Raw genomic sequence first — 27,815 nt, forward strand, 5'->3', positions numbered from 1 at the left:
TTATGAGAGCAAGATTGACAATTTATTTCCTATCAGCAAAGTGAAAAGACAGACTTGGTTCAGAGAGCTCAAAACAGTTAAATTGTTATTAAACCAAAACTGTTATTTGGTTGAGTTTACACAATACAGTAATAATCCATACATCAGAGAATCATATTTTAATATCACGTGAATCCAGTATGAGTGATTTACTGAATCCAGTATGAGATTATATAATGGAATACAGTATACAGTACTGCACAAACCCAGGAAATTTACATAGTTAGATAAAACTGTAGATAAGCATGCCATGTGAACAGCTTTACCAAGTACATCACACATCTTTTTCAGAAATAGAACTTTATTTGTTGGATATTAAATATAATGCTGGCCCATTATGTACTGATTTATTGTTTGTGCCTTCAAGTCAGTCTTCATTCTTGGCAATTACCTGAATTAGTCCACACAGTTTTCTTGACAACATTTTTGGAAGTGTCTCCTTGCTCAGTCTGAGAGGAAGTGACTGGCCCAAGATTACCTAGTTCTCTTCATGCCTAAGGCAAGACTAGAAGTCACAATCTCTTGATTTCTATACTTTAACCACTACACAAATATGATTCTGATATGTTCTAATAGTTTGTGCTGCCCTTACAGGATGTGCAAGGAAACCTCATAACATCATCACACAACATATAGGTAAAAAGGATGACAGAGTTCCATAGATAAATCTGATAATGACTACACTTTTCTCAGAGAGATGCTACAAATTAAATCTGCCTAAAATTGCATTATCTGGGCTTTATGTAATCTTTCCCCACTCCCACCAGCACCTCCGATTATCATTGCTATATTTTCAATGTGGTCACTTATATGTGAAAGAAGTAATCATATAATGATCTATGAAGCTGTTTGTACCGCCTGAATAAATTCACTCCTTATTTGCAGAGATCATGCAGGATCGTTGCCCATGCCAGACAGAGCATGTTCCAAGTCAAAGTGGGAAGCTGCTCAAAAGATATACGGTAAGATGACTGGCATGCCTTTCCATCTTCAGATTTGTTCTTCCAACATGTTCTAACTATAACATATGGCTTTGGGTAGCATGGGATGCGGTAGTGGATTAGGGATTTATTTATTTATTAGATTTGTATGCCGCCCATCTCCGAAAACTCGGGGCGGCTCACAGGATACAATGTAAAGACAAAGCGTATAAAACAAATCTAATACATTAAAAATCTACAGCTAAATAACACAAGAGTTAAAAAATAAAGACGAATCAAGATATTATGAAATCTGGAAAGAATTTTACAATTGGGTGGAAAAAAGAAAACAGGAATAAAACTATATATAGAATTTATGTTCAGTATACACATTTTATAATAAAAATATAGGAAATATATTACAAGTTCTAAAAATATTACAATTTCACATAAAATCGAAGAATAACCGTTGGTGCTATATGCCATAGAATTATATAAGAGGAAGTTTTCTATTAAGACAACTCAGTGTGTTGTTATATGTTTGTATGTTCTCTGTTCCTTTCTATCCGTTAGTCTCACCTTTTTTGTTGTTTCATTTTGTTCTATTTCTGTCTTTGTGGTTGTTATATTTATTTGTCTAACCCAAGACATTGTACAATACAATAGTAGGGTAAACAAATATGTAATAAAGTGTAAAGAACATGTACTGTCTTTTTTTATGTTTATATATTTAATAAACTTTTTTCTAAAAAAATAAAATAAAAAATGAAAAAAACTACAGCTAAAAACCAGATATATTAATCAATCAACTAATTCAATCACATCATGCATCACATTTATTGGTCTGGGGGTCTAGATCTAATTGCCCATGCCTGGCGACATAGGTGAGTCTTTGCGGAAGGCGAGGAGGGTGGGAGCAGTGTGGATCTCGGGAGGGGGAAGCTGATTCCAGAGGGCCAGCCCCCCCCCCTCCCGAGAAGGCTCTTCCCCGTGAAATGACATTGTCTGGTTGACGGGACTTGGAGAAGGCCAAGTCTGTGGGGCCTAACCAGCTGCAGGGATTTATGCGGCAGAAGGCGGTCTCGGAGGTAATCTGGTCCGATGCCATGTAGGGCTTTGCAGGTCATCACCAACACTTTGAATTGTGTCTGGAAACCAGTCGGCAACCAGTGCAGTCCGCAGAGTATTGGAGAAACATGGGTGTATCTAGGAAGACCCATGAACGCTCGCGAGGCTGCATTCTGCACGATTTGAAGTTTTTGAACACTCCTCAGAGGTAGCCCCACGTAGAGAGTATTGCAGTAGTCGAACCTTAAGGTGATAAGAGCATGAATGACTGTGAGCAAGAACACCCTGTCCAGGTAGGGCTGCAACTGGTGCACCAGGCAAACCTGGGCAAATGCTCCACTCGCCACAGCCGAAAGATGATGTTCAGCTGTGGATCGAGGAGGTCACCTTAGTTGCAGGCCCTCTCTGAGGGGGTCAGTGATCCCCCCCACCCGTAATGAATGGAAAGATGGAAGTGTCCTTGGGAAGCAGAACCCAAAGCCACTCTGTCTTGTCAGGGTTGAGCCTTAGCCTCTTGGCACCCATCCAGACCTTAACAGCCTCCAGGCACCAGCATATAATTTCCACTGCTTTACCGAGTGGACACGGGATGGAGATGAAATGGGTTAATATTAATGGGTTATATTTTCTCTTCTAGGCTTTAGACTACATACAACAGTGGTAACAACAATGCAGCTGAAAACTGTGAAGAAATGTTGTTCTGTAAACGCTGCAGGACAAAATGCCACATGTCTGAGCTGAAAAAGTCTGCCAGAGCGTACAATGAAGAATAATCTTTTGGGAATTCTTCTAATAAACGTTCTCTGGAGTCAACGTTGCAAAGTGCCTGCCTTTGTGTGAAACTTTTTTATGACCTCTCCCCACTTTTCTGCCTGAAACGTTTAGGCGCAGCCCAAACTGGCCTGTTATCTCCTTGGTTTTGGGGAACAGGTTTGAAAAAGACTGGGAAAGAATCTGGTAGGACAGATTTAAATTGTCTTGCTAGGCCCTTTAGCACTGCTGAGACATTGCTATTCTGTAATTTCCTATGAAACTAAAACAGAAATTTGAGAACAGAAATTAAAAACAGAAGCAGGCTGTTATCCAGAAAATTCCCTCCCTATTGCTAGGCTTTCATTAAGAAATCCAGTTGAACAAATTTTGTAATGGGTTTTTTGTTGTTGTTGCAAACTCCCTTCTGCTCACTTTATTGCTTCTAGTAAACTGAGGCCCTGAGGTTGGTGCTTAATATTTTTTAAAAAAATACTAAATAAGCACCCACCACACAGACTTGGTCAATGGTTTTTAATTTGCCCATTGTTAATTTCAGTTTCAGAAAAGCAAAAAGGAAGGAGTCCAAGTACACGTTGTCTTATTTGTCTCATGATTATTTGTAGCAAAATAGCTTTATTCAGAAAAATAATGAAGAGGAAATCAGATCACCCTGAACAAGAAAATAAACTATTATTTATCTCTAATCTGTTAGCTGTAATAATAAAAAAATGCAGCAAGGAAAGATTCATTATATCCCAATAAAATACCTCTATTTCAACCTACCTCTATACTGCAGTACTAAATAGTCAGAATAACTGAATAAATGAAACCAAACTTGAAAGAATTTAGAAAGTACCTGTATTATATCTCATTTAAAAGATGGGTAAGTAACTGCCTTTTCCAGTGACCAGTTTTTCTTATCCATTTGTCTTTCCTACCATATATTATCACCAAGTATTATTGCACAATTTGCTTCAAACCTACATAATTTTAAAGGCCAGCAATTCTATCAAGGCATAATCATTTTTACAGATCTTTTTTAATGTGAACTGTCATACTGGTCCAAGAGAAAATATCTTTTATTTTATTCACCTCTTATCTCCAATAGTGAGTAGACCTTTTAATATTTTCTTTGCTTTTTTGTATTCTATGCTTTTAAAAGGTTAATAAAGTTTAGCAAAAAAATACGAGAAAATAAAGCTATAGTAGAAATAGATTTAGAAAAGCAGCATTTGCACAGAGAAATTATTTTGGCTTCATAAGCTGTTTCTTTTTCCTACAACTTACAAAAGGGCTGAACTAATAAATAGTTCAGTGGGAGAAGAAGTACAACCTTAATTCACTGGTAATGACTCCTTCAAAATGTTCAAGTTTTCCTCCTGCTGTATCGGAATGGGAGAAGATAATTTGGGGATAAGGAGAACGTATCAGATCAGCCTTCCAATAAATTCTACAATGGTAAGTTTCATTGTGTTTACAGATCCCAGTTCCAGGCATTATCCTCCAAAAGAAATAAACCATATCAGGCAGGACTGAGTTCTAACTTACCTCGCTGCTGGTTCACTTGCTCCCATGCTTCATGGGCACACCTTGCGTGTGAACACATAAGCAGTGCCAAAAATATCCGGGGGGAAAAAGCCGAAAACAAGATGGCAACTGCATGCACAGTGCCGGAAATGTGCCTTCTGCACATGCGCAGAAGGAAAAAAGTGAAAACAAGATGGCAACCGCTTGCACAGTGCTGGAAACTCAGCTTCTGCACAGGTTCAGAAAAAAAATAAAATAAAAATATTTTTAAAAAAACAAAACAAAACAAAAATAAAATAAAAGATGGTGCCCACCAACCAGCACCAACTGAACTGGTTCAGTGACATCATCATGACAATATCAGCAGGTTGCTATCAGTTTGGGTGAATCAGGAGGAACCAGGAAGAACCCACCTCTGGTATCAGGGCAAATTTTGGTGATCCATGCAGCATAGGTCCTTTCAACTTCCAATATGAAGCATAACTGTCCCATGTTAGCATGTTCTTCCTGCATTCTGTTTTTTCCACTCAGGTGCCATTTTGCTATTCTTTTAGAATATTACCAGTCTATTAGCATCAATTATATGCTTTCTTAAAAGGAATGTGGTACCATAGCCATCTTCCTGTTTTGTAGGCAATAAAGAATCAAAACTTCAGTTTCTTCCCACACTACAAGTCCCCAGAGGCATGAAAAGCATGCTACTGCAATTTCACTGAAGGGGACTGAAGACACAGCCAAAAGAAGCTCCTCCAGGACTCTACTGTAGCCATGAGAAACTTTAGAGTCAAGACAGCAGGACACCATCTCTGCAATCCACATACTGATACTTTTCAAAGGAGAGTTGCTCCGGATGAGAGAGATAGGAACAAGTGAGTGTACCTCTGGTTGGAGAGAAAAATAGAAATTTGGTAATTTTAAAAAAGGTTACAAATACAATACCTCTTTGTCACTTCTACGAATAATTTATATTCCAGACTATTCACACTGGTATCTTTTGGGAAATAAGGGACAGAGAATGTAAAATTAACAACAAGTCAATGAGAGAACCAATATATGGTTTTTAAAAAGAAGTTATAATATGGTTTATTTCTTAGGAACACAATAGAAACTACATTAATTACATTGATTGATATGATGAAATGATTAAACAAGAGGAGCGAAACAGCTATCTTAAGTTAGAGAAGATTCTCTTGATTAAAAATACACTCCTCATTTGAGCAGGATGAAATATTTGGCCTACAGACTAAACCAACCTTTCAACCATTAGGATTTTAGGTTAAAAGATACAAATACTGGACCAAGAGTTAGATATCATAAGGGGAGAACAAAACCGAAAAGAGAATCAGACTTACTGTATATGCAGAAGAACATTGTGAACCTTTATTTTGATCCATGTGCAAATTTTGCTGAAATAAATGAGAATTTCATTGTTGTTATGTGGAACATGCAACATACTTTAATTCATTTTGTATTTTAGTAATCCTTTCTGGTGTGTATTGAATTAGACTAGATTCTCTAGATTTTACAGATATTAATGGAAAGCGTTTTGTCAACGGCACCCAGAAATTTGTATCTTGGGAAAAATAACCAGAAAAATCCTCAAGGATTGATCTGCACAACCATTGATAGGCCATTGATATTTTTTTAAGAGCAGGAATATAGTAAATAATAATAATAATAATAATAATAATAATAATAACAACAACAATAATAATAATAATAATAATAATAATAATAATAATAATAATAATAATAATAATAATTTATTAGATTTGTATGCCGCCCCTCTCTGAGGACTCGGAGCAGTTCACAATAATAAAACATCATATACAAATCCAGTGTTAAAACAGTCTTTAAAAACCCCTTATTAAAAACAGCTATACAGCCCAAACACACCATCCATAAAATCAAAAGCAGTTAAGGATATATCAATTCCTCCATGCCTCAGCCACCACTTCATGCTGGGTTGCTAGATTATGGAATGGTGAAAGGCTGGACTTTTTAGTCCCTCCCTCCGTGTATGTGTGTATATATGTGTAGACATTCATAAAACATTCACAGACAAGCTCACCAGTGGAAATGTAAAAAGCTAGGCATTTTTAAACAATTCACAGATGGAATGATTAAAAGTGGACCTTTTTAAAATGATGTGAACTTGACTAGAGTTTGCTAGTTTCCTCTTACACCCCAAGAGACAGAAATAAATGTGAATGGGTGATGTTGGCTTGAGTTCTTACAAGCTCATTGATGGTACTTAAATGGTGGAGTTCTCTCCTTTTATCAGGTGAAATAGAAAAGAGTTTTCCCTCCTTCTAAAACTGGGGATGAGGAGGAATACAACTATAGAATCTGGAGAACTGCAGGTATATCCAACTTAACTCTTATTGATTTTGTTGAAGCTAAATATTATTTTTTTGTTAATGAAGCATGGAATTGGCATTATAAAAGCAATTTTTAGTCAACAAGTATTTTTAAACTCTCCACTTTAAAATACAGTTAGATTTCAAATTCATCTGAAGTTCTGTTGGCTATGTTAAATTATTGCAGTGGAGATAATCAATTCTGCATTGCCAAAATTAATCAGGAAAAATTAGCATTATGAACAATCTTCTAGAATTAGACCTTTTCTCCTTTGAAATAAATCTAAAAGAGAAAAAGAACTTTTACCTCCAAATTTTTTTAAAAAATCTCCATTATTTCTGCAACATACAAATATATCAATTAGTTGATTAAAAGATAGATATGTAATTGTCAAAGCAAATAAAATTTCACTTTTGATACCATTATTTTAAAATGAATCCGCTAACTGCAGGATAATTTCTTGGAGATATACTTACTAAGTGTTGTTATCCATGATGGTACTAGAGACACTGTAAAGGATCTAAAAACATATCAGAAAGAGAAAGTTACTGCAAAGTGTATTCATGTTTGTGTTCAGACAAATTAGGAAGCCTCTTCAAGTCCTCACCTGGGCACTCTGCAAAGGCCTGATATCCAACTGAGTCATCATATTTTTTTTCCCAACCACCACTGTTTTATGCAAGACTTCAATGTCAAGCTGAGCCACATACACAGGATAAAAATTGTTGTTTGTCACATTTAATATGTTCTAAAAAGAAGAAAAGGTGGTCAGGAAAAAATGGTAAAATCTGCATTAATAAAAGGATCCTCCTGAATTTTTGCCCTTAAGAGGATCCTACTCTGCCTCTGTTGCTGCTACTTTCTAAGACATAATACAAAACATGATGAAACATTGTATGGCTTCCAGGTTTGTGCAAAGTTTCAGATTTAATTCAAAAGTGCATTTACTTAAACACAGTCCATATCTGCAGGTCTTTTCCAGAGATCATAGAAGCACCTTTTTAAAATCATATCTGAAATCTGCAAAGTCCCAGTGATTCTTGTCTTAAACATTACAGCATCTCTATAGTAGAAAGCCATTTACTTTTACCAGGATGAGTGGCTGGATGCAAAAGGAAAGAAGACAATGATTGTGTGATAGTGATCTGGACAAGTAGCAAGTTGACCCTGCATGAAGGTTTTTCTATGTATATTATTCACTAAATTTAGCTCTACTTTTTAAGAGACACAGGAGCCAGCTCTCCTAGCATACAAGACTCTATTCAGAACATGGAACTTATGTTTTATATTTTTGTGACACTATTTCAAGCTGTGCATCTTGGCAGGTGATTGCATAAAGGTTTGTGCATTCCCTGCTGCTTCTAGGTGCAGAGCAACCATTAACCAAATTAAATTAATAACAGCTTCCTTTTGATTAATTTAATATTGTCCATGAGATAAAGGCTTAGAGAAGACTAGTTACTTGGTCTTTTCTGTGTTCTTCAGCACATTCATTTGCATGCAGGATTTCTACAGATGAAATAATATTGTGCTTAGTGCCAGAGTAATGCCGGCTTTGCTGCACGAAAGAACCACCACCACTTATCTTCACAGCATTTCTCTCTCTCCCACCCTTTTTCTGTCACATATTTGCTTAGTGACCATTTTGCTTCTGATTTAAGGAATGGATTTTGGTTACTAAACAAGGACAGAGTATATATTGTATACTTATTGCACAATTTAACCTATTTAACATAGAAGATTAAGAATATGACATTGATAACTGAAATACTCAATCTTACTGATTGATCTTCTACTTTAACAGATGATATGTACTATATTTTATTCCATATATAACAATAATTTAAGTTCAATTTTCTTCTTCTTCCCCTAAAGAAAAATATAAATTTAATGAGCTGATTTCATCTTTTCTTAAAAAAAATTCTGATTCTGATATTTTTATCAGGTACAGGCAATTTAAAAGCTCTTCAAATGTTTTAGGCTACACTTTTCTATACTTAATCAACAGGTTATGCTAGCTTATGTTTATGGGTGCCATACTCTGCAGTATCTGAAGAGCATCATCTTGGCAACAAGAATTAAATTGGCTGTCAAATCTGAGGTATTTTCAATTAATGAATACATGTCTAATCATTCTGGCACATTATCTTAGATAGCCATTATACGGAGTACTCAAAATATTTACTTCTTAGAAAAGTACTGCTGTTCAGGGCTGGGGGGAAAATTGAGTCACTGTTTGCTAACACTGAAGGGTGCCCTCCCATCTTTGGATTGCAATACAAATTAGGAGCAAATATTTACATTTTCCTTTTGTCAGAAGGTTTGTTAGCTATGATCTAAAGTTCAAAAAATATTGAAGTCCTTGTTCATGCCTTAGCTCTTCTGAATAGGAAACAAATTCTTTATGTGTTATTAACCATGTATTTATTTTATTATGCCTTGAAATATGGGTGGGCAGCAGGCAGGACGGGGTGGAACATAGTTCCACTGACGGAAATGAAGCTGTGTGCCCAGCTCTAGCTGACTATCCCCCCTCCCATCCTCCTCCTTTTCCTTGGAAAGCAGCAGGGAGACCAGGAGTTGCAGGGGGCCCATTTCCTCCCTCCTCTTTTCTCAACAGCTTATCGGCACCCATTCGCCTGGCTACTCAGCCTGAGGCAGGCAGTGACCCAGGAAGAAGAGTGTGGGAAATGCAAAACAAATTGTCACCCCAGAGAGCAGCACTGGTGAGGTTGTAAGTCAAGGACTTAACAGTTCACTTGAACGATGATGACCTGGTCACATGGCCAGCATACCCAGTCACATGACCATCAAGCCACACCCACAAAATTTTGGCTGCCCATTACTGCTTGAAATATATCTTCCAAAATGGTACCATCAAGAGCCACACAAATCCCCTTTAAAAAAAACTGAGCTAGGGTATTATGTATAATTATTGGATCATATATGCTGCATTCAGACATTGCATTGGGTCATTTATTTCATTTTAGTTTTAAAATCTTATCCTTAAAAAAATAAGCTAGATCAAACCATAATGTATTAGCCAGTGACAACATTTTGAAGATGAAACTTATGACAAATTAAGCATTTTAATAAAGAGACCATGTGGCCAGACACAAGCTTTTTAGAACTTGGACTATATTACATATTGTTTCTTCTCCTTGAACGCTATCTATTCGCAGGTTTCAAGTTTTGATTAAAAAAAATTGAACCATCCTCACACAAAACTCAGTGAAATGCTTTCTCTGGGTTAAAAGAAACAGAAAGAGACTGAATATTCCTTTTAATCTCATTTAATCTATTCTTTTGTTTTAAAAGATTAAGATTTAATTTGGGAGCAAATTTTAACTATTAACTATAGCTAAACTATTCTACCCACCAGTATTCAGTGTTAAAATAGATCTTTTGACAAAAAAAAAGCAACTGCATGTTATAGAAACTGGACAAAATAGAGGCTTCCAGATCAGAACTGACATGTTTTCTAGCTTTTGGCCCTGCAATATTATCTCCCTGCTTCCTGAAGCCGCACACAAATTATATTCAATCTCAGATAAAATTTTTAAAAATTCATAAAATGAATTTGGTCCATGTCTCTCCCCAACTCACTTATCAGCGAACCAAATAGCTTGAGCAATAAATCAATTCCACACCTGTGCTTCTCGCTGGGTAAGATTTATTAACAGCCATGTCTGGATTTGACTGGAATCATTCCAACTCTGAGTCCCTTAGATTACATCCAGTAAAAACCCCATCTCACATCCCCACACCCACAAGTGCAGTCATGAGGGCCAATCCTATGCAGGATTCCTGATTCCTTCCTGTGTTTGTTACTATGGCATCTGGAGAAAGGAATGTGTGGTGGCATATCTCTCACTCTCATTGCCAAACTGTGTCAGGCCCACCTTGGACTTCACATAAGGACTTTGGTCCTGACATCACTCTTTTTATGTTCCTTGAACTTACAGTCATGTTCAGGATGATGCTGGAAGTAGAATTTTCAAAAGAGATGGTGGAGGCATTGAGACCTGAGGGGAGCACCGCAATTGAACGTGGGAATAGGAAGTACATCATGAGACAAGTTGTCAGCAGGCAAATGGCTACTGTGAGAAATACATACAGCTTCCTGCCAAAACAGATTACAGGCAGTTAGTGATAACAGAATTCCTAAGAGGTCTGTAAGGGGTGCATAAGTGCATAAACAAGCCTACCATCCCTGTCCTAATGTCCCCATTTATTTGTAACCATCTCCTATGCTCATAACCATGCTTATACATCTTATGTATTCATAATAATGTTTATACTTTGCCTGTAATTATATATATGCATCATAAAATAAATAAAGGAAATAAATAAATTTCCTCCCACCTCAACATACAGCAATCACTGATGGCAGTGTCTAATAAATGGGGATAATAACTCTACTAAGATGAAGCAGAGGAAGAAAATAAGGAGAAATTTGTTTAGCAGAAAAATACTGTACTTACGTCCGTCTAGGTTTCAGTCGCTGATCTCCATATGGAATGAGGGCCACTAACTGTTGCTCTTGTTCTAGAAGGAAGACAATAGAAGAGATAAAAATGAGGGAATAGTCTGGTAAAGCAAATATTTAAGAAAATTCAAAACTGCCAGAACTGCTGGAATCTGTCAATTTAATGAAAGCTTCCCTATGTGCAAAACACAATGTATGAGTCTGGCTATTTTCATTGTGAAGCTATGTGAGAATTGCCTGTCTGTCCATAGCAATTTTAATCAGGCCAAAGCAACTCTATAGACTAGTACTACTAAGCCCAGCTAATGCATCTCTTGGTTAAAGAATACAGAAAAAAGGAGGGGGCCTTGTTTGGCCCTGAATATCAATCAACAAGGCCAGGTTATTCCTGCAAAACAAGTCTTAAAAATATACCTACCTCTGGGGATTCTTCCAGTGCCTTGGCAAGTAGGACAAGTGACAAAACCTCGATTTGCGTGATTACCGCTTGGAACACAAGACACCTCAGAAGCATCTTCTCCATTAATGCTGCCATAACAGGATGCTTTATTCTCATCATTTGAATTTTTCTGTATAATCGATTTGTTTTCTTCTGTCTCCTTTCTGGTAAAAAGGTTCTTGAACCACAAGACAGTTTTATCCATTGTACACAAACACTGTCTCTCTGGTGCAAACAGGGAGCATTAACAAATTAGAGCACAAAAAGGACTTTTGATTCTATAAAGCAGTACTTCATTCCTGAGTTTAGGACTCAGACAATCTTGAAAAGCATAATTAAAATCAACGATTTCTACACTTTTCCCTTCTAAAGCTTCCTCACATTCCAGGAATTCATTGCATCCAGGTATGTGATTCTGAATTGCTGATAATACTGCTGCTTTGTGGTTTTAAGATTAGCTGACTATGAAATTTCATTAATACATAAGCAACATTCTGCCCAAGTTTATCAATCTGTAGAATAGTAAAACTGATGCAATTAGCTCATGTGTTTTAAGTTCAAATAAATATTCATTTCAAGAGTAGAAACACTTGGGAAGTACACCTTCATTTTTCAGTAATTTAATGGATAGATTTATATCTTGTCTTTTATACAGAGGCTCAAGGCAGAAAATCCAGTATTCCCTCCTATTTTTCTCCATATCAACACTGTCAGGTAGGCTGCACTGAGGGAAAGTGCTAGATCCAAAGTTATCCAGTGGCTATCTGGGTTCAACATTGGTTATAGCAATGAGAACTTGCAATAACTTAAAAAGAAATGAAGGAACATTTGAATAATTTTGACCTTTTTAAAAAAGTGAGTGTTCATCTCCAATTTTAACAGTAGTCTCAGATTTGTTATACATTAACAGAGAAAAAGAGATCCAGTTTTGCTTACTTACTTTACTTACTAACTTACTTACCTACTTATTTTACTTCTATGGCACCCAAGCCCGAAGGACTCAGGGCGGCTTACAACGTAATACAATACAATACAAAAAATACAAAGAATAAAGTCGAATATAATCTCTAAAAACTAATCCTTATAAAACCCATTTATATAAAAACCAGTCAAATCTTATGCATGCACACCATTCATAAAATAAAATTTGGCCATGAAAGATGGACAATTCAAGGCCCCCAGGTCTGCCGCCAAAGCCAGGTCTTTGTGGCCTTGCGGAAGGACAGTAGGGTGGGAGCAGTACAGGCATCAGGGGGTAGTTGGTTCCATAGAACCGGGGCAGCCAAAGAGAAGGCCCTCCCCTTGTGGTCCCATCAACCTGCATTGTTTAGTCGACGGATCTGGAGGAGGTCAACTCTGTATGTTCTTATTGGTCTCTGGGACGTATATGGCAGGAGGCGGTCCCGTAAATAGTCTGGCCCTCAGCCATATAGGGCTTTATAGGTAATAACCAACACCTTGAATTGTGCCTGGAGACAAATGGGAAGCCAATGCAGCTCGCGGAGCATAGGTGTTATATGGGCATATCGAGGCATGCCCATGACAGCTCTTGTGGTTGCATTCCGGACTATTTGCAGTCTCCGAACACTTTTCAAGGGTAGCCCCATGTAGAGCGTGTTGCAATAATCAAGACAGGAGGTGATGAGGGCCTGAGTGACTGTGTGTATAGCCTCCTGGTCCAAATAGGGCCGCAATTGGTGAACCAGGTGAACCTGGGCAAAGGTCCCGTGGCCTCAGCTGAAAGATGATGGTCAAGACCAATTTGCCCTCTAATTTTTTTTTAGTGTGGGTGGAAAAGTAGGAGGCTTCTCGGTGGCCTCCCGAACGCCGAACCCGGAAGTTCAGCAAAAGTTCAGGTTTGGCGTTCGGGTGGACGCCAAGAAGCCCCCCGGCTGTTTCAAAAGGCGACAGCCGGGCGGCGGGGCTTCTCGGCGGCCACCCGAACCCAAACGTTTGTCGAACTTCTGGGTTCGGCATTCGGGAGAATGCTGAGAAGCGTCCCACTGTTTCAAAAGGTGACAGCCGGGCGGCGGCGCCCAGCGGAGCGCCGTTTTTGCAGGGGGGGGGGGTTCTTGCACGCATTAATTGATTTTACATTGTTTCCTATGGGAAACATTGTTTCGTCTTATGAACTTTTCGCCTTACAAACCTCCTCCGGGAACCAATTAAGTTCGTAAGACGAGGTATTACTGTACGTACTTGCAAATTCCAAGATGGTTGTCACCTAATGAAGCCATTACATACCCTAACATAATGAATATGAATAAAATAATAATATATGATCAAATACTTGATGAGAACAACCTCTTAATTTCTAAAGATCTGCAACAAAAAGTGATTAATGTAGACTGGATTCAATATTACCAGATCAAATCGAGATACAATGAAGACAGTAATAGAGTGGAATTTCAAAAATAGGTATTCTAGACAAAATTCTTTTTGGACCAGACGAAAAATTAATTTCCAAGATATATAAGTACCTTTTACATCAAGAACTAGCGGAGGAAGAGGTAAAGGGCCCCATGACAGCATGGGGCAAAACTTTGGCTACACTATAAACCTGCAGGAGTGGGAGAAACTATGGACATCTAACTATAATTTAATGTTATCAGTTCCCTATAGAGAAAATATATACAAAATGTTCTATAGGTGGCACCTGCCACCCGCTCGACTAGCCAAGATGTATCCCAGACTTTCCCCGAAGTGCTGGAAATGCAAAGTGAAAATAGGTACATATTATCATATGTAGTGGACGTTTCCACTAGTCAAGGAATTTTGGAAGAAAATAAAAGATATGATTGAATAAATAATAGGGGGAAAAATACCATTAAAACCGGAACTCTTCCTTCTCAGAATAATTAGGCATAAAACTACCAAAAATGACAGACATTTGATTTTACATATAACGACTGCAGCAATAATCATATACAGTACGCCCAACACTTGAAGCAGGGGACTCTCCCAACAATGCTCAATCTGATAACAAAGATATATGAGGTAGTATAGATGACCAAGCTCACCCAAGAACTACAGGATAAAGATATCAAGGAATTTCACAGTACCTGGGACAGGTGGTATGTCCCAGATAGAAAAAAAAATTTGGATAGAAAAAAAAATTGTATACAAATAACTAAAAATGATGAATACTCAATATTCAAATTAAAATGGAGGAAAAAATGGAGGAAAAAAAATGAAACTTGTTAAATGTAAATACAGTGGTACCTCAAGATACGAACCCCTCGTCTTACGAACAACTCGTGATACGAACCCGGGGTTCAGAAAAATTTTGCCTCTTCTTACGAACTTTTTTCGAGTTACGAACCGGCGTTCGGAGACTGCTGGGAAGCCGCGCGGCTGTTTTAAAAGGTGACAGCCGGGCGGCGGGGCTTCCCAGAAGCCTCCCGAACGCCGGTTCGTAACTCGAACAAAGTTCGTAAGAAGAGGCAAAATTTTTCTGAACCCCGGGTTCAGTTCGGGAGGTTGCTGGGAAGCCCCCCAGCCCGACTGTCACCTTTTAAAACAGCTGCGCCGCTTCCCAGCTGTCTCCCGAAGCCGAACGCGGAAGTTCGGCTTTGGCGTTTGGCTTCAGGAGACAGCTGGGAAGCGGCGCGGCTGTTTTAAAAGGTCGCAGCCGGCCTGGGGGGCTTCCCAGCACCCCCCCGAACCCGGGTTCGGGGTTCGGGGTGGTGCTGGAAAGCCCCCCAGGCCGGCTGTCACCTTTTAAAACAGCCGTGCGGCTTCCCAGCAGTCGCCGAAAGCCGTTTTTTTGCGGGGGTTTTTTGGTTGCACGGATTAATTGACTTTACATTGTTTCCTATGGGAAACAATGTTTCGTCTTACGAACCTTTCGTCATACGAACCTCCTCCTTGCACCAATTAAGTTCGTATCATGAGGTATTACTGTATTGTTTTTTTTTTTTTCCCAATTTTTTTATTATTTTTCATAAAACAGACATACAGACGTACAAACATTAAACATAAAATGGGGATGTATTTCCCCGCTTCTTTTGAAAGTATACATTCAAATAGAAAAAAGAATACATAATCAAACATTTGTTAAATGTTAAAAAGTCTAGTAAAAAATTTTCAAATCTTAAATGCAATATTAGTACGGTATAAGTAAAAATGCTTAATATGTTATTTATGTGTAATATATTCATCTAATCAAACATTCAAACAAATCTCGATTACTAAACATACATAAAACAAAATTTTTAATATATCGCTTATGAGTAAACTACTATATCAAAATCATCAACAAATACATCTAATATTGTTATTACCTAAATAAAAACAGATCTATCTCTTATTTTTTCTTATCTAACCATTTATATATGTTGTTCCATGTTTCATAAAATTTTGTATCTTCTTGATCGTTTAATCGTCTTGTCATCATATCCATTTCGGCGCAATCTAATATTTTAGCTATAACTTCTTCTTTCTTGGGGATTTCCTCCCCCTTCCAGTTTTGCGCATATATTATTCTAGCCGCAGTTAATATGTGTATGATTAAGTAAAGAGTTTCCTTCTTATAAGTCTGATTAGTAATTCCTAATAAGTAAAATTCCGGGGTGTTATCTATGTCATATTTTAATATTTCTTTTAATATCTTCTCAATCATCTTCCAATAAGTTTTAGCTTTGCTACATGTCCACCATTGATGGTAATAAGTTCCTATATCCTTCTTGCATTTCCAACACAGTGGGGATGTTTTAGGAAACATTTTAGCTATCCTGTTTGGTGGAAGGTGCCATCTATAAAACATTTTAATTTGGTTTTCTTTTAATGAAACTGACTTGGTCATTTTCCAATTATTAATCCAGACTTTTTCCCAAGTATCTATATCTATTTCCTTACCTATATTTCTGCACCATCTTATCATGGTATCTTTTAGAGTCAACTCTATATTTTTGTGAGCGATAAGAAATTTATATATTTTCCCTATCATTTTTACTGAATTATTAATAATTAAATGACTTAGCAAATTCTTACTTTTATTAAAAGTGTAAAGAGTTATATCCTTCTGGTATCTGGATCGAATCTGGGCATAATGCCACCAATCTATTATTATCCCTTCTTCTTGTAGTTTATTCCTAGGCTTTAGCTTCATCTGATCATTTAATAATTCTTTATATCTATAAAATATTTTCGTGTCTTTTATAGATTTTGGATGTGTTATTGCTTCTAGGGGGGCTATCCATTCTGGAACATTTAAGAAGTGATTTTTCTTTATGTCCTTCCAAACCTCTAGTAAATACTTCCTTAATGTGTGTCTTTTAAAATATGAGTGATTTTTTCCCTTGTCATACCATATAAATGCATGCCAACCCAGCATAAGATCATGTCCTTCTAAATTTAATATTCTTTTATTCTCTAAGGTTATCCAATCTTTAATCCATGTTAAAGCGGCGGCCTGATAATATAATTTCCAGTTTGGAAGACCAAATCCTCCTCTTTCTTTAATGTCTTCCAAACAGTTTATTTTTATCCTTGCTTTTTTCCCTTGCCATATAAATTTTTTAACTAAGTTTGTCAAAGTTTTAAAGAAAGTTCCCCCTGGGTTTATTGGAATTACCTGAAAGAGAAATAAAACCTTAGGCAGAATATTCATCTTGATTGTGGCAATTCTTCCTAAAAATGATATTTTCAGGTTATTCCATGTTTCTAAATCTTTTTTAATTTCTGATAATAATTTTATGTAATTATCATTTTTTAAAGTTATTGTTTTCGCTGTTAAATTTATTCCTAAATATTTTACTTTCTTTACGGTTTTTATTCCAGAAATATTTTCTAATTTAGTTTCTTGTATTTTATTCATATTTTTGGTTAAGAAAGAAGTTTTGCTTTTATTTATCTTTAAACCTGCTACCTTTCCGTATTGTTCAATAGTTTGCAATAAAGAAGGAACAGTTGTTATCGGTTCTTCAATTATAAACGTTAAGTCATCTGCAAAAGCTTGGAGTTTGTAAGTTTCGTCTCCTATAGTTAAACCTTTTATTTCGGAATCCGCTCTTATTTTAATTAATAAAGTTTCAAGTGTCATAATAAATAACAATGGTGATATAGGACATCCTTGACGAACTCCCTTGTTTATATCAAGTGCTTGTAATTGGTTATTATTTAATATTATTTTAGTCGTTTGTTTTGAGTATATAGTATCTATTAAATTAACAAATTTTGAGCCAAATCTCATTTTGTTTAATTGCATTTTTATAAATGTCCAGTTAACGTTGTCAAAGGCCTTTTGAGCATCTAAGAACATTAAGGATGCTGTCTTATCTGGGTGTTGTTCATAGTATTCTAATGTGTTTATTACTGTTCTAAGGTTATTTTTAATTTGTCGCCCTGGTAGAAATCCATTTTGGTCTTGATGTATTATTCCATTTATAATTCTTTTAAGTCTATCTGCATAAATGGCAATAAATATTTTATAATCTACATTTAATAAAGATATGGGTCTATAATTTTTGATTTTTAGTGGGTCAGTGCCGGATTTGTGTATTAAAGTTGTCAGCGATTCTGACCAAGATTTCGGAATTTTACCCTCAAGTCTACATAAATTAAAAATTTCTAACATATAGTTTCTTACTATTTCATTGTCTATCTTATACCATTCTGCCGGTATAGCATCCGGACCAGTGGCCTTATTGTTTTTCTGTTTTTTAATTATAGTTAGGAGTTCTTCCATTGTTATTGGACCATCCAACATAGTCTGTTGATCTTCTGTTATTTGTGGTAATTTTGAAGCCTGTAAGTAATTAAAAACCTCATCTTCACTAACATTGTCTTTGGCATAAAGATCTTTATAAAAATTATAAACAATGTCCGCCTTTCCTTCTGTATCATATTTTATTGTACCATCTTTGTCTTCTAATTTTTTTATCAATTTGGATTGACTCTGCTTTCTAAGTTTATATGCTAACCATCTGCCTGGTTTATTTGCATGTTCAAAATAATGTTGTTTTGCTCTTTTAATTTTTTCAGTTATTTGATTTTGTTCTATAATTCTAATTTTATGTTTAATTACATTTATTTCTGTTTTAAAGTCTCTGTTCTTGGTGTGTTGCTGCGATGCAAATTCCAATTGTTTTAATTCATTTATTAATTGTACATACTTTAATTTATTTTCCTTATTGTATTTTGCTGTATAAGATATTGTTAACCCTCTTATATAAGCTTTGAGTGTATCCCATATATTCTGTGGAGTGGTGTCTGGGGTTTTATTAATCTCAAGAAATATTTTTAATTCCTTTTCGATCCAATCTTTATATTTCTTATCATTTAGTATATTTCTATTCATCCGCCAAATATTCTGTTTGTTGTTCCTTCTTATATAAACCACTATTGGGTTGTGGTCAGCCCATGTATTAACATCTATCTCTACTTCCCTTATTTCTTCTGCAACCATTTTTGATGTCCATACCATGTCTATTCTTGTCCAGATTTTGTGGGGATTAGAATAAAACGTAAATTGTCTTTTATGGGGGTATCTTTCCCTCCATATATCATTTAGCAATAATTCTGTTTTCATTTTTTGGAAAGTACTAGGTAGTAGATTTCTTTTTGTTTTTTTCCTTTTATTATGACTCCCTCCCCCTGAATGGTCTAATTGCCTATTCACAATAGCATTAAAATCACCTATTATTAATACATTCTCAATAGCTAAATCTATTATTATTTGATGTAAATTTTTATAAAATGTCATTTGGTCTTCATTGGGAGCATAAATAGAAACAACCACTATAGGTCTAGGTTCAATATCAACTTGTACAATCAATATTCTACCATCATTATCCTTATATATCTGTTTGGAATTTATAGAATTCTCTACATACATCACCACACCTCTTTTTTTTTGATCTGCTAATGCAGCATACATTTTTCCAATTTTGGGATTCAACAATAATTTTTGGTTATCTTTTTTGATATGTACTTCTTGTAATATTGCAATTTGAGCATTTTGATTTCTGATTTTAGAAAAGATTTGTTTCCTTTTCCTTGGTTCATTAAGTCCGTTAACGTTTACCGAAAAGATCTTTAGATCTTTAGTTGTTGTCATTTAGTGGGTTTTTTGGTTTCTCGCTGAGGCTGAACTCTTCTTATAGCACCTTGGTCCTGCTCTATTACTTGAGCTGTGGCCCCCAATAGTTCTTCTTGTTGGATTGCTAGTATCTCCCCTGGTTGCTGTTGTGCTGATTGTTGTTGAGCCTCTTGTTGTTTATCTGAAAAGTCCATGTGGCTGATGCCACTATTTTCAAAGAAATACCTAGCTTGTTCTACATTTTCCAGCTTGTATCTTGTAGAACGCCATGTCAGAGAAAGACCTTGTGGGATTAACCAACGATAGGTTATATTTTCTTTGATCAAAATTCTGGTAAGAAACTGGTAATCTCTTCTGCTCTCTCTGACACTTCTTGGAACTTGTTTTAATATTTTTATTTCCACTCCTTGATGTTGGAGTTTAGAGTTTCTTGCCCAATGGAGTATGTCATCTCGCAAGGTTTTCCTGGTGAATTTGATATGAATCTCTCTTGGAAGATTGTGGCGACGGATGTAACTATTCGAAGTCCTGTAAACTTCATCGATTTCTTTCACTAGCGCAGCAGGATCCTCCTGGAGTATTCCTCCAATCGTTTCCGCCATAGTCATTTTTAAATCTTCATCTTTTTCCTCTTTCATGTTCTGAAATCGTAGTCCATACGAAGCACGTTGCATCTCCAGCTGAATAATTGATTCATCATGTCTTCTGTGTCTTGCATCAGCTCTCCCTTCGAGATAATCAATTCTTTTTGCGTTTTTGTCGGATTTCTCTTCAACCTTTTTCACTCGATCATCACTTTCTTGTAGTGTTTGTTGGATCACCTTTATCTGGTCTTTCACCTCGCCCATATCAACTTTCAGTTGGGCCATCTCCTTTTTAAATTCTGCCAAGTCTGCTTTTATAGCTTCCCTTTGTTGTGTTGCATCCTCTTTTATAGCCTCTCTTTGTTGGGTGGCATTCTCTAGAGATTTAAAGATAAAGTCCTGCATATTGTTTAAAGTTTCTTGTAATGTTGCAAAGTTGGGCTGCGTTGTTTTGTCTTTTTCTTTATCCTTGGAAGACATAGCTGAGGCCTGGTGCGTCGGGGAAGGACGTGGGGACACTTGTGGAGAAGAGATTGTTGCAGTAGGTTGTTTTTTGACTGTTTTAACAACGGTTGAAGAAGTTGACATTATCAATTTTGAATCCGCTGTTTAAAATTTGAATTAATTTAAATCAATCTAAATTTATATATAGTGAAAAGGAGAAAATTTCTATAAATTCCAAATCTATTCAATCTGTTTTATTAGCGGTTACGCTTAAATTATAACTATTCAATTATCAAGAAAATTCAAAATTCAAAATCCAATATATATTGTTATTAATTATTTTAAAAATTTAAAAATTTAAAGATATAATAACTCAGGAAACAAATATAAAACTTTTAGGAATAGAAAACCAGTAAAAGTTAAAAATAAATGGTCTAATAAAAAGACAAAATAAATGACAGCAAAGAAAGAGTAATAACTATTTTAAAAAGGGAGACTTTGAAAAAGTAGAAAGAAAAAAAAAGGAAGAGAAAAAAGACTTAATAAGGCAGCAAGAAGAGGGAGAAAAAGGGAGAGAGAAAAAAGAAATGGGGAGTATTTCAATTCAAATAATTAGAATAGAGCAGGAAACCAAGGTTTGCTAACAATGCATAGTCTTCAATTCAAACTTCTTTTAGAAATAGGAATAAAAAGAAGGAAAATCAGAAGGAGAACAAAAAAAGAGTTAATTAATCAAAAAGAAAACACAATATGTATAGTTATGTTCTTCTTATAAATCAGGAAATTATATTAGATGAATAAAGAGTGTGAATCCCAATGTCAGAAAATACAATTGTACTTAATCCCAATTGCAGGTCTCACGAAAGGAAAAAAAAAGTCAAATTAATAATTTTCTTGTAGTTAAAATGGAGTCTATGTTCTTTTCCAAATTCAAGACAAAGGCAAAAAAAATAGATCCCAAGATGGAGTCAGGTTAGAAGTCAGAAGTTCATATGATCAGGCAGATGTGAAAAGGTTCTCAGAAGAAAAAATAATCCCAAGGAAAGAAAGCAATCAGCAAGTAATCCAAAGTAGTTCAAAGGCAATCAGCAAGTAATCCAAGTAGGTTAATCCAAAGGTAAATATTCCAAAGGAAAGGTATCAGTTCCTTCTATTTCCCATTTATTTTCAAGTTGTTATATAATGTTATTATGTTGCAAAGACAACAGGATGAGAAAAAAAAATAAGGCAACAAAGTTATATTCCTCCGCTGTTAAGATGTCAGCCCGGAACACAGTGTTTTGACAGACTATAAAAAAGAAATTTTAGTCATCTTTACTAATTTCTTTTAAGCATTGAAATCTTCTAAATAGTCATTTCCAATTCAAGATCTTTTATTAAAGCATAGGGTAAAAAAAATGTTTTATAGATTCCAAAATTCAAATACAAAATGGAAACAATGAAAATGAGAGAATTTAGTCTCGGCTGTTATTTGCGGATGAGAGTCAGAAAAAAAAACCTTTCACTTTCGCCTCGTTAAAGAAAGCTTTCCCTTGAGGCTTGCGAATGATCAAATCTTCAGATTTTGGTCTTGAAACAAAGAGGAAATTTTTTACCTTGAGTCCTTTATCGGATGTATTCTTTTTCAGTTAGTTAAATGTAGAACTTTCAATTTAGAGCTTTTTCTCAGCTTCCCGCTGGGTGAGGGGAGAAAGCGCTGGCCGGTCCTCTCAGGCGAAGAGGATCGGTTCTCCCGTCTTCGAAGCTGCGGGGCGAACCGCTGCCTCTGGAGTCTCAGCGATGGCTCCTCGGGCAGAGGGGAGCCCCCTGTTCTGGGATCGGGCCATCCGAGCCCGATCCGATCGCAAATGCGACCTTCGAAGGGGGTAGAAGGGATCACTTGGCAGAGCCCTGCCAAGGATGTCCCGCCGCGATCACCGCCAAACCGGAAGCCGTATTGTTGTTTTTTTTTAATGTACCATTATACCATTGAATAAATATAGAGGAAATGAAAGGTAGAGAAATTGATACTAATAAAGGAGATTTATGTATATTAGTAAATACGAACCAAAATTGTTACAAATGAATAAGCTGCTAAAACCAATTATCCTGCAATTTAGCAGGTATGTTTATTAAGTTCTGACAGGGCCGCCGATAGGGGGGTACTACTGGTAGTGGTGTACCGGGCCCGGCCATGAGGGGGCCCCGGTTTTGCCCGCCGTCGCACATGCGCAGTACCGGCCCTCTCTTGCCTGCCTCACCAACGAAAAAGGCGGGCCCTTTGGCCCTCGCGAGGCAGGACTCGAAGAAGCCCCGACGGAGCCTTTGGCAGCACGGTCCTCCAGTCCCAGAGTAAAGCGTGCGGCGAAGGTAGGAGCCCCTTCGGGGTGGCAGTTGCAACTTGCGCTTGTGTTAAATTTTGTTTCTTTCCTAAGCAGCCTTCTGTGTAAAAAAATCCATTTGGGAACGAGTCGTTCCCAAATGGATTTTTTTACACCGAAGGCTGCTTAGGAAAGAAACAAAATTTAACACAAGCGCAAGTTGTAGGCTTCCCACGCGTGCGCCAGCGTCCCCCAAAAGGCCCCCCCGCGCACCCTTTTCCAAGGGCGCGCACGAAGCCGCGGCCGCCCCCCTGCGCCTCTAGCCCCCTCGCGCCGTGGCTACTCGCCGCTGCCCTCGCCCGCCCGTCCGCTCCGCCTCTCTTCCCTGCAGGCATTCTCACAGCGGGGGCCACCGCGCTCTCTCCATCTCCCTGCTAGCCTGCCCGGAGCATTCAAAGTAAGAGCGAAGGTTTTTCTTACTTTGAATTTTCCGGGTTGGGCTGGCAGCAGGGGGGTGGAGAGAGCGCGCGTCAGCCCACGCGCCCGACATTCCAGGCGCCGTCCCCTGAGCCCGGTTTCCTGGATGTGCCAACCAAGCCCTGACCAGCGGGCTCCCGACCGAGCCCTGCAGCGGGAACGAAGCGAGTGGGGCGCTCCCCGCCCGGCTGCGGCTCTTGTAACTCGGCCCGGGATGGGTGTGACTCTACGGGCTGCCCTCGTCGGGGAAAGGGAGCGGAGAGGTGGCGGCGACCGAGCCCTGACCAGCGGGCTCCCGACCGAGCCCTGCCGCGGGAACGAAGCGAGTGGGGCGCTCCCCGCCCGGCTGCGGCTCTTGTAACTCGGCCCGGGATGGGTGTGACTCTACGGGCTGCCCTCGTCGGGGAAAGGGAGGGGAGGGGAGGGGAAGAGAGGGCCAGGAGGACACAGAAGGGAAGGAAGGAAAAATAGGGAGGGAAGGAAGGGAAAGACGGAGGGGAAGGAAGGGGAAGAGGGAGGAGAAGGAAACAGGAAGAAGAGATAGGTTGGTTGGAATGAAGGAAGAAGGGAAAGAAGGAGAAAGGGGAAGGGAAGGAAGGAAAGGAAAAGAGGGAAGGGGGAAAGAAAGGAAGGAGAGATAGGTTGATTGTAATTGAAAATTACAATTGAAAGTAATTGAAAATTACTTTCGCCAGCCTCCGGAGAACGAGAGAGAGTGAGAGCGATGACAGAACAAGATAGAAAGTGAGAGAAAGAGAAAGAGAGAAATAGGGGGAGAGAAAGAGATAGCAAGAGAAAGAGAACGAGAGAGAGAAAGAGTGTGAGAGAGAAAGCAAGAGAGAGAGAAAGAAAACAAGAGAGGGAAAGTGAGAAAAAGAGAGAGAAAGAGGGGGAGAGATAGAGAAAGAGAGAGAAAGAAAAGAGAGAGAGATCAGAGAGGAAGGAAGAGAGAGAGGAAGAAAGCAAGATAGAGAAAGAGAGAGAGAGAAAGAAAGAAAGAGAGAGAGGGGAAGAAAGCAAGATAGAGAAAGAGAGAGAGAGAGAGATAGAAAGAGAGAGAGAAATGAGAGAGGAAGGAAGAAAGTGAGAGAGAGGAAGAAAGCAAGATAGAGAAAGAGAGAGAGAGAAGGAAAGAAAGAAAGAGATGAGAGAGGAAGGAAGAGAGTAAGAGAGAGGAATAAAGCAAGATAGAGAAAGAATGAAAGAAAGAATGAAAGAAAGAGATGAGAGAGGAAGGGAGTGAGAGAAAGAGAAAGAAAGCAAGAGAGAGAAAGAGAAAGAAAGAAAGAAAGAGATGAGAGAGGAAGGAAGAGAGTGAAAGAGAGGAAGAAAGAGAGAGAGAGAAGAGTGGAAGGAAAAGAGAGAAATAATAGAAAAAAGGGGAGAAAAAAAGAGAAATGAGAAAATGATTGAGGCAGAGAATGACAGAAAAGAAAGAGAAACAGAGAGAGAAGTGATTCTTGATTTAAAGCATATGGTAAAAGCACTTAAATAATAACAGAGAAAAAAACCCCAGCCCTCACCTGTTTTTATTAATAGTTTTGCTGGTTGTTTTAGTTTTAATAGTAATGGATTTTGGTTTTTTTAAATTATTATTGACAAAATTGAACGGGTCCAAAGACGGGCTACAAGAATGGTGGAAGGTCTTAAGCATAAAACGTATCAGGAAAGACTTCATGAACTCAATCTGTATAGTCTGGAGGACAGAAGGAAAAGGGGGGACATGATCGAAACATTTAAATATGTTAAAGGGTTAAATAAGGCCCAGGAGAGAAGTGTTTTTAATAGGAAAGTGAACACAAGGACAAGGGGACACAATCTGAAGTTAGTTGGGGGAAAGATCAAAAGCAACCTGAGAAAACATTATTTCACTGAAAGAGTAGTAGATGCTTGGAACAAACTTCCAGCAGACGTGGTTGGTAAATCCACAGTATCTGAATTTAAACATGCCTGGGATAAACATATATCCATTGTAAGATAAAATACAGGAAATAGTATAAGGGCAGACTAGATGGACCATGAGGTCTTTTTCTGCCATCAGTCTTCTATGTTTCTATGTTTCTATTAATTTCTTTTAATAAAAAAGAAGGGATTTATTTATTTATTTTTTATTTATTTCTATGCCGCCCAGTCCCAAGTTTTTCCTTATTTCCAGATTGCATTTCTTCTTGGTGAGGTTCCGCCCATTGCTTCTTGTACTACCTTCAGGTGGCATGGAGAATAAAATTTAGCCTCTAGGCCAGGGGCGTCAAACTCAATTTCATTGAGGGCCACATCAGGGCTGTGTTTGACCTCAGAGGGCCGGGGGAGGGCCCACCGGATTTGGGGGGCAGTAGTTTTAAAATGGCCGGGGGGCGGGGGCAGACGCTTAGGCTGTATAGGGCCCCAAAATTCCTGATGGTGGCCCTGAGTTCTGATATCAAAACTACTCTATGTATAAAGCATAATGCTTTATTTTGTTTTGATTGTATGTATGTATGTTTCTTTTTTCTTTTCTTTTTTATCTTTCTTTCTTCTGTCAATGTTGTGTTGTTTCTTTTTCTAATGTAAATAATTAATAAAGATATTTCTTTTAAAAAAATCCAATAAACTTAAACTTATTTAAGTTTTTAATGGCCTTCCATCTTAAACACAACTCTGAGCATCTCACAATAACAATTTAGCTAAGTAGATAATTTGTTTTTGATTTTGTGTTCTATAAATATTTTATAAAGCACAATGATTAATTCTGTTCATCATTTGTAACTACGTATATGCATTTGAAACAACTCCGTTTTATATTTAAAATAAAACAGCCATTATATACATTGAAACAGCTCACATTTTTAAAAAGATTGTTTAGAAAATCAGACTGCATTTCTCTAATAAGAGATTAGAGTATTGTGAAAAGCTTCAACTATTGATTCCATCAAATTGCTGAAGAAAGGGCAGAAAAGGGGCAGCTGACAAAGAGCTGTGCCTACCAATGATGAGAGGGGGGGGGGGAATAAGGAACCAAAGCTGTTTTTACATAAGTTATTGCTGTTAATTTTTCCTATGAAGCTAATGTTTAGGTTTTGCACAACAGACCTAATTATAAATTAATCGTGAGAATTATATATGTTCAGCATTCTAGGATCGTTAAGCTGGAATGCTTATGCTTTAATATAAGTTCTTGTTCAAGCCAAAAAATGTTGCTAAAAACATAGCTGATACATTGCCACCTTAGACCTAATTTTGCCTTCTCATTCCACTATGCAATCTAAAATAAATTTGCTTCATAAGGAACATCACGCTCATTGGTTGCTTCCAACCAAATAGGAAATTCACTCAAGTTCCCTTGTTCTCCCAACGAGGCATTTTTCTGGTTAGCATAATGGAGTTAAATGTCAAACTACTTTGCTGCGAAACAACGAATATTAAAAATAACTCATCAAAAAGAAGTGGGTCATGAAATCAGAGAGAAATAAAGTGTTTTTGAATCCTCATAACGGCCCAGCAAAAGGTTTCAGGGAAACAGACGGACAGAAAGGTTAAAAAAGTAGAAAACAAGAACGAAAGCAAAGAAGCGGAAGATAAATCGTTGAGGGAGGGGATGGGCAGGGAGAAAACCATGCAGTGTGGTTTGAAGGGCAGGGGAGTATGAGAGCCATATGTGGATTGTTAAGAAAGGTTTCTGAAGAACTGAGGGAGAGTATGTGCTCACCGTATCCCGTCGAGACAGCGCTAAATCCTTAGGACTCCTCAGCCAACGATACATATGAAACAGATAAAAAAAAATACTACAATGGTGCCAGCCTTCGCCCCTTCACAACAACTCCCACCCTCTTGCAAGAGGTGGGAAATAAACAGCTCCACCCTTAACAAGTCACTTCCCTTCTTTTTCAGTCGTTCTATTAAGGTGCATTTTTCTCCGAGACGCAGCAAATATTCAGATCCGCATTCCCCCCCCCCCCCGAATGGGAGGTACCAAAGATAAACACTGACTGAAAAAAATGAACCTTGTGACTTACAACGTGATTCTTTACTTATTCATTGTTTATTCGACACCGAAAGTGCTCTTTGAAATATTCCAACGTAAATATCATTGAGGATTGGAGACTTAAAACAGATCAATCCATTTCAAAATTGCATGGAGGTGAAGCCCGTTAAAACAGTAGCTCTTCTTTCCAAAAACAAGCTCCCAAACTCGTACTTGTACCAATCTAACCTTTCCCAAACGCTGCAAGCCCACGCCAAAGACCGCTGTGCAGGCGCGGTATGAACGAGTCACGTTAAATAAAAGGAGTGGTTTAATGTAAATGCTCACGTGTTTGAGCGTCTACCTTCCGCGTTTTAGTTTTGGTTCTCGGAAGGGTGTGAAAGGAAGTGCTTGTATAAATAATTTTGACAAA

The 27,815-nt window shown here is 37.6% G+C and overlaps 1 protein-coding gene across 4 annotated transcripts; it reads right to left on the reverse strand.

Moving 5' to 3' along the window:
• On the reverse strand, nt 1-27,513 carry TMEM106A (transmembrane protein 106A). 4 transcript variants are annotated; one of them, XR_011556782.1, is made up of 9 exons: nt 27,128-27,378; nt 11,576-11,821; nt 11,153-11,216; nt 10,632-10,791; nt 7,276-7,416; nt 7,145-7,188; nt 5,660-5,713; nt 4,721-5,188; nt 1-2,270 (listed from the first exon to the last, which is right to left on the reverse strand). XR_011556782.1 is itself a non-coding variant. In XM_070727004.1 (8 exons), the coding sequence occupies exons 2-8, from the start codon at nt 11,799-11,801 to the stop codon at nt 5,092-5,094; spliced, it is 786 nt and encodes a 261-aa protein (XP_070583105.1). In that variant the 5' UTR covers nt 11,802-11,821; nt 27,435-27,513; the 3' UTR covers nt 1-5,091. The 4 variants fall into 4 exon arrangements, 2 of the variants coding, with proteins under 2 accessions (XP_070583105.1, XP_070583104.1); XR_011556781.1 differs by having other exon boundaries at nt 4,329-5,188; XM_070727004.1 differs by lacking the exon at nt 27,128-27,378 and adding an exon at nt 27,435-27,513 and having other exon boundaries at nt 1-5,188.
• Nucleotides 27,514-27,815: the final 302 nt, after the last annotated feature.

This window comes from Erythrolamprus reginae, chromosome Z, assembly GCF_031021105.1.
Source record: "Erythrolamprus reginae isolate rEryReg1 chromosome Z, rEryReg1.hap1, whole genome shotgun sequence".
In the NCBI taxonomy this organism is placed as follows: Eukaryota; Metazoa; Chordata; class Lepidosauria; order Squamata; family Dipsadidae; genus Erythrolamprus; species Erythrolamprus reginae.